Source organism: Leguminivora glycinivorella, chromosome 6 (assembly GCF_023078275.1).
Source record: "Leguminivora glycinivorella isolate SPB_JAAS2020 chromosome 6, LegGlyc_1.1, whole genome shotgun sequence".
Classification (NCBI taxonomy): domain Eukaryota; kingdom Metazoa; phylum Arthropoda; class Insecta; order Lepidoptera; family Tortricidae; genus Leguminivora; species Leguminivora glycinivorella.
Genome location: NC_062976.1, coordinates 5,302,508 through 5,317,424, shown reverse-complemented (window position 1 = coordinate 5,317,424; position 14,917 = coordinate 5,302,508). Strand labels below are relative to the sequence as shown.

The 14,917-nt window shown below is 38.5% G+C and overlaps 1 protein-coding gene across 9 annotated transcripts in view; it reads right to left on the bottom strand.

Annotated features, from left to right (window-relative positions):
- Positions 1 to 14,917, bottom strand: part of LOC125226820 (GTPase-activating protein skywalker) — a 162,571-nt gene that overhangs the window by 9,004 nt on the left and 138,650 nt on the right. For 2 of the 9 annotated variants that reach the window (XM_048130929.1, XM_048130927.1), the window contains exons 6-11: positions 13,513 to 13,659; positions 11,919 to 12,103; positions 9,937 to 10,102; positions 8,382 to 8,468; positions 5,000 to 5,158; positions 914 to 1,017 (exon numbers count right to left, since the gene is read on the bottom strand). In XM_048130929.1, coding sequence (XP_047986886.1) covers positions 914 to 1,017; positions 5,000 to 5,158; positions 8,382 to 8,468; positions 9,937 to 10,102; positions 11,919 to 12,103; positions 13,513 to 13,659 — 848 coding nt within the window. Of the gene's footprint in view, positions 1 to 913; positions 1,018 to 4,999; positions 5,159 to 7,507; positions 7,601 to 8,381; positions 8,469 to 8,878; positions 8,909 to 9,936; positions 10,103 to 11,918; positions 12,104 to 13,512; positions 13,660 to 14,917 lie in introns of all 9 variants that reach the window. The other 7 variants (XM_048130928.1, XM_048130926.1, XM_048130934.1 and 4 more) reach the window with 6 other exon arrangements.

Below are 14,917 nucleotides of genomic sequence, written 5' to 3'. Positions count from 1 at the left end.
AGGTTTCTTATCTCGCTTGAAAGTAAGCACTCATTTTGAAAATATTATAAATTACTTTTAAATTTTTCCAAAAGAAATTTTTAAATTGGCTAAGAAGGGTCATTGCTAGCACATATTTCAAATAAGTTTCCAAATTTTATAATTACTTCTTTAGCACAATATTATCAGTTTAACTTGTTACTAAGAATATTAAAAAGTTAATTGTCGTATCTTAGACAACCTTGTGTATATGTTTATATAAGACATACCTTATGCCGTATGGACAAGGTTTTTTTATTTGACAAATATCTACAGATGTAGATACATCTGTAGACTAGATAGTGCGAAAAGCTATTCCTTCGTATTTTTATACGTTCGTATTTGTCATGCTAGTTCAGACAGTGTCAGTCAGTACGTCTTATACTGAGACTGGCTGAAATAACACGATACGTTCGTACGTTTCCGCAAAAATACGACGGAAAAGCTTTTTGCACTACATCTGTATTCGAAATTCCAATTTCATTTTTCTTTCGTGCATTCTAGTTTAATAATAGGGATTATTCGTCAATACATAAAAAAATGGCATTCTGTTTAGTCCGTCAGTTAGATCATCCAAAAATACTGAACACATATTTTTCGCTTTTTCTAATTAATGAAAAAATACAAAGATATAGAGCATCAAAGCTCCGGAGTGGGGGCTTGTGACGTCAGTTATAAGTAAAAATTGTACCTAGGCGTGACGTCACACGAATCTTCAACGCACTGTACCGTCGTCATTTTTCGTTTACGAGAAAAAAAAAGTGTCTAAAATTCTTTGATAATCTAACTGACGGACTAATTAGTTTTTTTTAGTCGTCTCGCCTATTACTAAGAACGCGCAGTTTGAACCCGTGCATTGCAAAGTAGCCCGGTGTCGTATAGACAGGGTTGTTACCTGAAGAGGAATGTCTCGCCGGTGCCGAAGTAGGCCTGCCGGTTGCCGCGCTCGTCCTTCTGGTTGCGCTCGAACCATCGCGTCGAACAGTACGCGCCGAACACCTGGAAGATATTCAAATTGATATTTCACATAAATATGCCATTATCAAAAAGGCAAATATGAGGTGAATTTCTAGACCAGACAAAAAATGAGCACTACGTCAGAAACCGGTCGTAATTTATAATCGCCCGCTTGTATGGCGAGAACTCGCAAAGTTTACGAGTGCCCACCACGCGGGTTCTTGATGGCGAAAGTATATGAAACTGAAATATAATTGTAATATTATGATTTATCACGGAAAAAAAATATTTTAACAATACTACCAGAACGTTTAGTAAAATAGATTTATCGTAACTGATACTACAATCTCGTAATAAAAACAACTGTATTGTTACGTTTACTATATTTTGAATTCAATAGAACTAAGCAAACATTAATATGCACTAAACAGTTCTGTTTGAATTACATATACGAGAACTCTAGTTTTATTTACAACTAATAGAATAAAGGTTACGATAATTCTATTAACAAGAAGCTTCTTGTAATGCCAAAAAAATAAAAATTATCTTTACAATCTTAATCTTAGCTGTTACTATCACAGTATACTTCCTGTAACTTTTTTATACGTTGCCATTACTTTGTAGTTCTCGTAAAGAAATAAAAAGAATATTCTTGTAATGTAAACTCAACGAAGAGTTATATTTAAAAATATTAAGTTTGTATAAATATGTACGCATCGCTGTCAACTCTATTATTTGTATCGTAGCGAATGCCATCGCAGTATAGTTGATATGACTGTTTTATAAGTTGGTATTACTTTGCAGCTCTTGTAAATAATGACAATAATATTCTCGTAATGTATACTGGTGAACAAATAGTTCTGTTGAAAAAGTATTTAGTTAGTATAAATATGTGTTTCGTTTTTGTAACGAAACGCCATGTTTAAGTACCATTGTATATCTTAGTGAATGCTATAGCAGTATAGTTGATTTTACTTTGCGCCTCTTGTAAAAAATAACAATGATATTCTCGTAATATACACCGAAAAATAATTGTTATAACAAAAATATTGTCCGCATAAATAAATGTTTTGCTTGTGTAACGAAACGCAATGTTTTGCGGCGTGGTCGGCGGCCATTTACGTGTCATGAGAGATCACGCGTGGACGCGGATCGCAATAGGTTATATTATTTATCGTTAAACGTACTCACTACGTATTATCCATTCGTTTGGTAGTTTCCATTTTAGGAAATGGATGAAGAGGTGCAAATCTCTTGCAAGGATGGGAGATGGCAGAGTTGGCAAAAGCAGGTGAGTCACATACCGTACATCATGTAGAACTTAGTAGATAATTAGAATGGTGAGTAAAAAGGCATTTAATGTTGTATTCATTTTACATTGCATACAAATTCATACGACATTACGTGGGCAAAATCTAAATACTGAACTAATAAGGACTGTCCACGATAAAAAGTGGTCATACATAACATGATAAATCTTTCTTCCTGAATGCACATTTTGAAGCAATATTATATTTTGATAAATCTGTATACATAAAACTATATAATAATTAAAGCTATTCCTTATAATGCTTTGTGTGTCTGAGGTTTCGCCGAATGTATACCATCAAGCATTTCATTTCTTGTACAGTGTTTTTTAACAAACTTCACACGCTTCCTGGCACAATTTTATAAATACTTATATTTTTATAAGCTGTTTTACACACATTAGAATGACATCTTAGCAGACAAAAAAATACTTTTTGAAACTCATTTCGACTTTTGGTAGTCAGGAAGACTTTCTACTCCAAGCACTGACAGTTGTTTTTGTATGGAGAGCCAAAAAGTGTCAAAAATTCGAATTCAGCAAAGTTAGAAAATCTCAGTACTTTCTTAATCTGATTACAATCAGAAAAATTATTACTATCGTAAAATCAGTATGTAATAGGGTATATTTTGGCTATTATAATTAAACATTAAAAAAATATTTTTGTCATTAAAACTGTTGTACTTAAAGACTGCAAGAAGACACTGTACAAAAAAATATTGTTATCATGAGATACATACTGCTAAAATTCATAGGCCACCTAAAGTTTATAATTTGTTTGTATTTTTATAATGTAGTTTAATATCTACAAATTATTTGACAAACATGCTGCTTATAAATTCTCATTATTCTCAAGATTTACCATGTTATATATGACCACTTTTTATCGTGGACAGTCTTTATATATATCTGAAGTGGACGTAGAATATTACTTAATGTAAAATTTATTCATAGAAATTTTAATGTCTTTTTCAGATGATTTACAATGGTTGCAAGTTTCCTGTGACCCATGCCATACTATGGAACAAAAGTGGAAAAATTCTGCAAAATATAAATTTTGGACGAAATGAAGGACGGTTCTATTAACACTGACGAATATATGAACAAAGTCTTGCACTAAGGATCGTTGAAATATATTTTTTAACAAATTATATAATTATTTTATTTACTTTCAGATTCACCAATTTTCACCGCTCATAGCATCCATTCCATATGCTGGGTGACCCAGGTTTCCGGATCCCAGTTTCAACTCTAGGCTTCTGTCTCTTGGAACTGGTCCTAGCAACCTGCATTTTTATCGGTAGGTACCTATGAATTTGTCTGTGCACTGTATAGACAACTAACATTTCTTGTAAATGTAAGAAAAGGTTTGTTGTCTATACAAGGTGGTACAGTAGGATTAAAGGCTGAGCCACGCCAGATACGTGTACGTAGACGTGCGCGTAGCGTACGCGGTGTAAATGACGAATCCTCATTAGAGATTACACCGCTTGTGTGACGTGTTTCCCGTGTGTGTCTAGCGGTGTATCATCTCTTTTGAAGATTCGTACTTTACAGCGCGCACGCCACGCACACGTCTACGTACACGTATCTGGCGTGGCTCGGCCTTTAATCCTACTGAACCACCTTGTATAGACAACAAACCTTTTTTTACATTTACAAGAAATGTTAGTTGTCTATACAGTGCACAGACAAATTCATAGGTACCGATAAAAATATAACACGTTAACGCAATTGTATATTTATTAGAGAGTACCATAAATGCAGTTGCTGTAACTAACTTTCTTGTTCTATCAACCATTTAATGAAGTTTACATAAATGAAGAGAATGTAATATATATCAGATGATTCTTCGCCTATTCGAACAAGCACCAAAAGAAAAACGGATTAAATGAAGATTTGTACTTTCCGGGAAAAAACATCCGCTGCTAAGCAAAAACTCACTTACTAAGAAAATAAGCATGAATCAAAATCAATTATAAAAAACGAAAACCATGAATATTTTATAGGGTATATAAAATTAGGTTTTGTAGGGTAGGGTAGGGTGGTGGGATGAAAGGCAGTTCTTTTCAGCCTGGCAACATCAGGTTTCTTGAAGCCTCGGAGAACTACTACAAGGATCAGTCAAACTGTAGTCGAACAACGACGATACACTTCTAGAGACCCTGATCGAATGATACTATGAAGACAGCCGATAGCGATAGGTACCAGTACACACGTAGACCGTTCCCAGCGCATGAATCAAAATCAATTATAGAAAACCATCGTGCTCGTCGTGGGGTACAGAATACGCAGAAGCTCGTCAAACTGTAGTCAGAATGCACGTCTCTGATCATGAGCAGCGTGGGCTCGTGGTGTTCCAGTACACACGCGACACGCCGTGCTCGTCGTGTAGAATACGCACCTCGTTGTTGCACGTCTTGATCATGAGCAGCGTGGGCTCGTGGTGTTCCACGCGCACGTGGTCCGCGAGCAGCCGTGCTCGTCGTGTACAGAATACGCACCTCGTTGTTGCACGTCTTGATCATGAGCAGCGTGGGCTCGTGGTGTTCCACGCGCACGTAGACGGTGGTCCGCGAGCAGCCGTGCTCGTCGTGTACAGAATACGCACCTCGTTGTTGCACGTCTTGATCATGAGCAGCGTGGGCTCGTGGTGTTCCACGCGCACGTAGACCGTGGTCCGCGAGCAGCCGTGCTCGTCGTGTACAGAATACGCACCTCGTTGTTGCACGTCTTGATCATGAGCAGCGTGGGCTCGTGGTGTTCCACGCGCACGTAGAACGTGGTCAGCGAGCAGCCGTGCTCTTCCGTCGTGTATAACAGCACCGGCTGGTACATCGTGATGCGGACCGGCAGCCACGACCATAACGTGAATAGCTGGAACACGAACGTCTGGTTAAAGGTATTGTTTACGTTGTTTTGTATTGGTGTGCTGACATCCCAAAAGTAACTAGAGCTTTAGTTGCCTTAAATAGCGAAGCTTTCAAATAGCGGCCGTCTCCATTACATACAAAATGTATGGATGGAAAATGTTGACAGCCGCTATATGCGGCTTCTACCCTAGGAAACCAGAGCTTAAAACAAACCAATTAAACAATAGAAAATGCCGCGAAATTCAAAATTAGCAGCGACCCGCTTTATTCTACTGACAAAACTGGCCTCTTTTACCGCTGGGATGCCAGTACGATGATTTGTAAATTTCACAAAAGAATTGAAAGCGAATTCTGACTCGTCATAATAGCCAGGATTCCGATCACTATGTTAATATGAGATATGCCGATGATTCTTACTTTGTTCATTTTTAAAACGATAAGTCTTGCAAGCATTCGACTAATTGCAATTTCAATGAAGTTATTCAAATGAATTAGTATAATTTAGGAAGTTTTATTAATTTTATTATAAGAAGTGAGTTTAGCTGCAAAACTTATCATAAAAATTCTTACCTGCTATTATTTTTAATGAACAAAGTGTAGTTAATTTAGCAAACCTCTCGTGTGAAATCTACGAAAAATAAACACACTAAAAACGTATGGTTGACTTGGATGGTTTTTAAGCTACTTTGATCTAATATTGTGATACTATTTGGTGCGAAGCGATGGATAGACTGACTTGTTTTTGTCTATCGTCGTGGTTTCGTGCTTCTAATGGTAATGGGCATCTTTATTTAATTTTTCGCTACTTGTTGCGTAATTGTGCAAAGCCCCAGATTATTGTATACTATGATATTTTGTGAATGAAAACTGTTATTTAAAATACACTTCAACTCATCAACAAACCAAGTCATTTTTCGTGGCATTTAATTACTAATTCACATAATAGTTTATCAATGCATTCAAAATGGATACAGATTTAAAAAGATAATATGAACTTTCTAAATAGGAACCTAATATCTCTAATACCAATAAAATTGTTTCTAAGACATTCACAACTACCCACTTAGAGATATAATTTATGAATAAAATATAAAACACGTAACATTGACGTTAGTTGTGTCGAATTAGTAAACAACTACGGGTGCAGAGTGCTATGTGCACATTGGGACGCAACAACTATACTTATATAAACACTTATTTAACCCTTTGATTGCCAAAGACGTCAATAAACGTGCGCGGTAGCCGTCCTTCGTGTATCCAACAAGGTTCATGATGACACACCCCGTAAAGCCTAGGTTGGCCACACAAATGATCCAGTGACCCCCTTAACGCCTGGGCTGGGCACAGACATTGACCATGTGACCCTCCTGAGTACGAAGGTGGATAGTTGGATACTCCCTTGTGGCGAGGCGATCAAAGGGTTAACCAAACTTCAGTTTTTACTGAAATATGGCTGACTTAAACCATGCCACACTATAAGAATATTTATGAAAGTATGTGGGATGGTTTATATTATAATAAATAAAACAATGACATAAATGACAATGCATGCAACATAATAAAGTTTGACACAGACAAAAAACGATCTAACATTAAATAGCTAAACTAAAAAGTAAATAATAAAGGTGAAATCTACTAAAATATCTACAATTGCACAAGTCGTCCTAACACTTACAGCACTCTCCGTGAAGCCCTGTTTGGAACTCAGTTTGATGCCGACCAAAAGTTTTCTACAAATTATTTTGAGACGATCTGACCTTACCTTATCTATTGTTCCGAGTTTAATAAAAAACAAGAGGATGATTTAGGAATAATCACGGGATCAAGCCTTTATTCTGAGCTCTCATACGACCTGCTCGCATATCAAAGAATTTTTTTTTATATCTGATATGCATATTTTTTGACTAATCAACTACACAGGGTACTCAAGAATACGAAGCACTTGATAGGTTTACCACGAAACACGGAAATTGTAACGTAGTAAAAACCCATTAGAAAAAACCAAGACCAAGTTTATTGGATTATCGACTCTATCTCCACAAGGAACAGATTACATGAAAAACAGCAGATAAGGAGTCACTTCTGGCGCCTACTGAGCTCATTCTCATTTACTCCGCGATAAACATAACAAGTGTCTTCTTAAATACGCTGTGAAGTGGATTAGTAAAATGAAACATTACCGATCACGAAGATTTAATTTTCCACCTCTCTTTACCTACATCTCCACTTTTTAACATTACAATACGATATTAGTACACGATTGAGACTTGCTCTAATGTTACAAGTGCCACCTTGAACCCCCGTTGCAACTACGGCCACCACTAACTACGCCCAAAACATAGTGTCGGCAAACCTTCTGTCTGAGATCTGAAGAGTGCTGTTTCTGATCCGCGAACACCGCGTTAGGGAATGGGAACCACAGGGCCAAATGGGAGGAGCGGGGGCTCTGCGAAAATGTGTCAAATGGTTTATTTAGGAGGCGAACGAGCAGACGCATCGCCTGATGGTAAGCGACTGGCGTTGTAGATTACACCCACAACAACCCCTGATAAACCAAGATGTAGCTAAGGATAGGGCTGCTGAAGTTATTAACTTTTCATTCAGTCCCGCGTATACTCCTCATTTTGGCGGATTATGGGAGTTTGCCGTTAAATCCGTCAAGCATTATTTACGTCTGATGTACAAATGCCTTAGTCTTCCGCTAGTCTAGTCCTGCTGTGGTAGGCGTTTTTTTGGACTTTTTGCATCTCAGAACCTTATGTTCGAGTATTTATTGTCCCGAAATTTAAGTTCTTGGATATCACAAAGTCGAAAAGAGGTACTCATACTCATTTTACAGGAAATACGATCTTGAGTTTGCATTTTTTGTCATATCGTTTCCGTTGGACTCAAGAGGTCAAATAATAATATAAGATATACAAGGTTAGAGAAAACGCCTTCGTGAAATGCATGAATAGGATTGAGGTTCCAGGGAAAATACCATCCTCGGAGATAAACTTGCAGCTAAAAATGTCTATTTTAAATACTGTACACACATCGAACAACGACGTAACACGGTCCAAACAGTATTAAAAGAGCCACCATGCAACGCTAGCTTACAATAAATGGCTAAGCGAAATATTATATCGACGACATCGTTGTGGCAAAATAATAAAAAAAATAATAGACACCTAGTGGAAAGCGGTGCATCTATGGTAAACATGTCGGTCTGCCGACCGGTGCCTTACTTCGGTCTGGTCGGATATCTGCGACTTGAGCGCTTGGATTGGGTACACGCCCATGGACAGGGCGCGCGGGCCCGGCGAGTGAGAGCCCTAACGGGAAAAAACTGTTAGCACTCACACAACTCATGCGGCAGTTAATAGCCGTCACACGCATGCCTACTCTCATGGGATCTCACACACTGAAACATTGAATCCCACATTCAAAGCGAATGAGATGATTTATTAGATATACGCGTCGTGATTGTTATAGGGCTGAATGATCACATCGATAACACTATCATTCGCAACTGGCTACACCGACTGAACATAACATAATCGTCGAGAAACAAGGGGAAAGTGACGGGTATCTTACAGACTAGACGTGAGAGAATGTCTCCGACCGGCGGGAGTTCAGAAGTGGGATCCACATAAGGAAAATTGACATTAGTCTTGTTAAATTTTATTATGACGGAATGAGAAAGAAAAGCGAAAGCCACGCCTAATGTCGTCGTGTACGATACCATTTGTTTGCACGCTTCCTCAGACATTCTCTGCGAACCAAGTAAACACCGGTATACATCATTATATAATATTGTATGCCGTGTGGTGCGTGTGCTGTTAGAACATCGTTGTGTCTGTTAAACATCTACCCAACATATTGGCAAAACCTAAATCAAAATACAAGTTTTTTTGTATAGAGTAGTTTGAGTAGTCATTAAGAAATATAAAACAATAGTTTGAAACATTATAATTGGATTTAACAAACGTAATCACTATAAACGCTCAGTGGCTATGATAGTACACTTCTGAGCAATAATAGAGATCAGTGGCATACGTGAGTTAAAACCAAAATATACATTTTATTTTAGTAAGACCATAGACAAAACTTTTTTATCAAAATATTTTTCCAGCGGTATTAATTTAAGTTTGTCAAGTTTTAATTCATAACATAGTTTACTGCCAAATTCAACAATTCAGAGAACACCTGGAAAAACTAATAAATAATTTTAACTACATCTGCAGATTGTTTTGTTTATGGTAAAGTGTAAAAATATAGGAACACACATATTACTTAATTAGAACCCCCGTTTGCGTTACTGTAGTCAGGTATAAACACATTTCTCATAGCTCTACGGACCAATGATGTTTGTATACAAACTTTGTTCAGTCTTTTTCAGAGTATTTTTTTTAAGGAGGCAAATAAGCAGATTTATCGCCTTTTGCTAAGCGATTACCGTTGCCCTTCTGCAACACTGCTTGTACGTACCTACGCAACGGGGCGTAAGACGCTTAATATCACAGTTAAGAAAGACTGGTCGTCTTCACCAAATTGATACTACCCATATTTTTACACACTATAATACAAGGCAGTTAATATATTCAGACTCAGTAGAGAGCCGAGTATTCAATATTTTTACACAGTATAACTCAAGGCAGTTTAGTGACTACCCATATTTTTACACAATATAACTTAAGGCAGTATATTGACTACCCATATTTTTACACAATATAACTCAAGGCAGTATATCAACCGCAATTTTTACACAATATAACCAACAGTATAACAAGTTGTACTCACCTCACGTATAGTCAACGTGTGCGACATCATCTGTATATTGACCTGGCTCTGGCTGGTGGGCAGGTTGTCGGAGGAGCGCGAGCGAACCAGCCGCGAGCCAGTGATGACTTGCTTCGACTTGAGGGTCATCTCTGTCTTTATGAACACTCGGGATATGTACTGTGAACTGTGAACAAATAAGGGAATTAGTAGTTACCATGGAATATTGCACAAGGAAAGATTTTTATGCAATCCAGCCAGGATTCACTAAAACATTGCTGATACTGTAGAGCTACGATGGTCCGACCTCTTTTTAAGTCTATTTGATTAAAACAATTGATAATTGAAACTCTGAAGGTTATTCACATAACAAAGGTTATCCATACTAATATTATAAATGGGAAAGTGTGTGTGTCTGTTTGTTTGTCCGTCTTTCACGGCAAAACGAAGCTATGAATTGACGTGATTTTTTAAGTAGAGATAGTTGAAGGTATGGAGAGTGACATAGGCTACTTTTATTCTCTTTCTAACGCGAGCGAAGCCGCGGGCAAAAGCTAGTTCAGTATAACACAGGCTTACATCGTCAGGTTCCATAGCAAAATATAGGAAATATACGTTGTCTGTCTAAGCGACAAGCGGCGGTCTGTGTGTAGATAAATAATAAAATAAAATAACTTTATTTAGCATTATGTAGTACATATGCTTACATGTAGTTAATGGTAAACTTATAAATATCGTAATCTATAACTGTTACATAAGTTGTTATTATAACTTTATGGTAACTGGAATGAAACTTTGAGTAAGCGGCATCTGATCCCCGTACTAGTAAAGATACTATCGTACTTAGTAAGATAGTCCCTAAGAACGTCATATGAATAAATAAAACTCAAGATGATATGTCATCTGATTAGTTTGTGATTGCGAACAGCTGTCAATCAGATAATACATAAACTCAGGAACAACTAAGTTGTTCAATCTGATAATCTAGCACGTGCTTGGCATGACTTCTTGTTTATTAAGTGATAGTACAACTAGACGCCAGATACACAGATGACAGATGAACCATTAGAGCAATAAAATGGTCTGGACCACTGGGCAAACGTGCTCAAGCCCGTCAGCGCGCCAGGTGGGCAGACGAGATAGTAGCGACAGCAGGACAAGGATGGCTTGTTACAGCCACAGACAGAGACACATGGAACACTTTGGGGGAGGCTTTTACCCAGAAGGGGTCCACACATATTTGATTTTTAGTCTATAGTTTCTTTTATAATTAATTTAACTAAAAAAACACATATTTTAAAGTTTCTTAATCATTTTTGTTACCTACTGTATATATTTGTGTGTGGAATTAAATAAAGCTTTTTTATTTTTTATTTACAACTAGACGTGACTATGACTACTTATATTATGTCGGCATGTTTCTGCAGAACTTGTCGATAGCGTAGTCAATACTGTTCTTGATTACCTTCTCTGTCCCTAGAGTTTGACATCAGAAGTGGGATCTCATATTAAAGCCCTAATAAATACTAAACGCGAACTTGTCGGTAGCGTAGTCAATGCTGTTCTTGGACGCCTCATATCATTGTCCCTGATATCAGAGGTGGGATCTCAACAACAGAAGTGGTATCTCACCTTAAAGCCCTCATACTAAATGCAAACTTGTCGGTAGCATAGTCAACGCTGTTCTTGGTCGCATCAGATTATTGTCCCTGGTATCAGAAGTGGGATCTCACCTTAAAGCCTTAAATAAATACTTAACGCGGTCCGCAGCAGCTTGGTCGGCGAGGCCGGCATGTTTCTACAGAACTTGTCGATAGCATAGTCAACACTGTTCTTGATTACCTTCTCCGTCCCTAGTTTGACATCAGAAGTTGGATCTCACCTTAAAGCCCTAGTACTAAATGCGAACTTGTCGGTAGCGTAGTCAATGCTGTTCTTGGTCTCTTCAGATCATTGTCCCTGATATCAGAAGTGGGATATCAACATCAGAAGTGGGATCTCACCTTAAAGCCCTAATACTAAACGCGGTCCGTAGCAGCTTGGTAGGCGAGGCCGGCATGTTTCTGCAGAACTTGTCGATGGCGTGGTCGACGCCGTTCTTTGTCGCCTCGGCGTACCAGTCCGAGCTCTGGTTCGTCGAGTGCTTGTGGAAGAGGATGAGGATCGCTAGGGCCACCCTGTAGAACACCTGGAAGGAGATATCGTTTGTGAGCAAATAACAAAAGAAAGACTAGTAGGCCTAGCACATGATGGCCGCGAGAGTATGTCGCCGCGAGATGGATGACACGTCTTCTTCTAACTGTATTAATGACATAAGGATGGGTAGTCTATCTCGCGGCGACATACTCTCGCGGCCATCATGTGCTAGGCCTACGGGTCAGTATTTATAGCAACTATTTTTTTAGATATAATCTCTCACGCGATCGTTGTAAAAGAATTAAATCCTTGAACTATAAAATTTATCTTCGACATAAATCGGTATGAGATTCATTTCATTTTCTATTAAATCAATGAATGAATCATAAATGAGTAGCGAAGTAGCAATTCATTACCTCTGTTATTGTAGATTTTATATATCCGGGAATATGTAGAAAGTTAATATAGCAATAAAATATTGTTACTACTATATTTAATTAGCAGTATAACGAGAAATGACTGCGTTCCTTGCTGACGAGTTCAAGGTTGTTATTGACAGATCGATGACAATTAACAATAAAATTGGCCACTTTGAAAGAATTTTCATGCCGCCGCCGTATTCAAATGTCACATGACGGTTTTAATTTTTTATTGTCTTACTTCAATTTAATCAAACAACCAACTAGTTAGAGCGTTACGTCCAGCATACAGGCGTGATAGGATATCTCCAACGAGATAGACTACTAGTATGTATGTATGTATGTATAAACTCTTTATTGTACAAAACACAAAACACAAATATGACACAGGATAGACAGTACAAAGGCGAACTTATCCCTTTAAGGGATTTCTTCCAGCTAACCTTTGAGTAGGTGAAATGTCCTTCTTCAAATAATGCAGTCAAGCAAAGGCGGACTGTTGGCTGGTGTATCGGACTGATTTCGCCCTCTACTTTGAGTCTACATCTATTTATCTCGATCTAGTTCGCTAAAAATTGGCACCCTGATGAGGTGAGAAAAGGTTAGTGCCGTGAGGAATGTGAGGACCACAGCCTGCTATGGACCCGCTGCTGGCTATGACCGGTGGTTGTTTACCTTGATGCCCTCGTGAAAGAAGCAATCCAGCACTCTGACCAGGTGGGGGAAGGGGTTACCCTTAGTTGCGCTTGCGAGGATCCACCACTGCCAATCGCGGACCCGCTCCTGCATATTGGCCGGTGGCTATTTATTCTACCATAGCCTGATATGGACCCGCTTCTGGCCATGACCGGTGGCTGTTTACCTTGATGCCCTCGTGGAAGAAGCAGTCCAGCACCCTGACCACGTAGGGGAAGGGTAATGCTGCGAGGATCCACCACTGCCAGTCGTGGACCCGCTCCTGGATATGGCCGGTGGCTATTTATTCTACCGCAGCCTGATATGGATGGCTATCCGCTGCTGGCTATGGCCGATGGCTGTTTACCTTGATGCCCTCGTGGAAGAAGCAGTCCAGCACCCTGACTAGGTGGGGGAAGGGGAGAGCTGCAAGGATCCACCACTGCCAGTCGGTGTAGATCCGCTCCGGGCCGATTGCGCCCGATAGCCTTGAGAGATGCTGCGCCGCTGATTTCTGCAACCATTATAAAAAAAAAATTAATTTCAAATTACAATAAATCGCGTTTAAAGACTGACCAGAAGAAATATATGACTACGCGCCATGTTGCGGAATTTCATTAGAATTATTTACCTCATACTATACTGATCTGTCAACCCATACATCAGAATAACAGCGCCCTCCTGACAATAGTCATATATTTCTGGTCAGGCTTTAGTCTAAACTTTAAAAAAAGTTCTGATTTTTATTTTATTTTTCTTAAAAGCCTGCTGTGCCCCCCACTGCTGGGCAAAGGCGAACCCAACAATCCCAACATGAATACACAACAAATTCTAGTTCACTGTAAGTACCTAATCTATGCATTTCCCACATTCCCACTCCGAACTGTGACCTAGAGCGAGGTTTCAACCCCTGAGTTCAACGCTATCGATTTCCTCGCGTGCCGTTCACCCCGGTCCATAATTTATAGCAACGTTTACAACCCACAATCTAAAGATGTTATGTAAGTGGGTCTACAGGGTGAAAATATAAAGGGAAAATATGAAACTGGAAATGAATTTGTTGAAAAAATACAGGAGTCGCGTTTTTTTTGTGTAAGAGCCAAACGTAGGTAGTAGAAATCATCAGGTTTAGGAGTCCAAACATTAAAAGTAGTTATTTTTTTGGATATTCTAAAATTCGAATTGAATTATCCTTAAATCCGACATTTGATTTCTTGTTCGACCAATTCTGTTACATTGTATAATTGTGCATTATTATTATTCCCCCTGTACCTATGATAACCTTTGGTCCTTCGGACCAGATAGGTATCTTACTATTGCGTCAAGTTTATTGCCTTATGTGACATCTTCTTTGAGATATTATCAGATAAATCAGAGCGGCGAAGATGCTCAGAAATATCTAAACACAACTTTATTGTCAATGCCTGTTCCGATATTTTTGAGCACATTCGCCGCTCCGCTATATCTGATGGTAACTGCACTAGCTGTGGATGACCTGAAAATAGACTGATGCAATTCAAATTGTTTCTGCACGCTCACAGCAATATTTTGTTCAGTTGAATTTCCTTTGGTAAAAGCCATATCGTGCAGCTTTTTGTCAAAGGAGAGTTTTAGCGGAATGTACACGGAAAACTAATGGATAAATGGATTCATTTATTTTCCACGGCTCGCATTTGCATAATTCGCTTTGAGCTTCATGCATTAACGTATATTTATTAATGATAATTATATTCAAGAGGAATGGACATTTTAAACTTTTATCTCATTTGAGC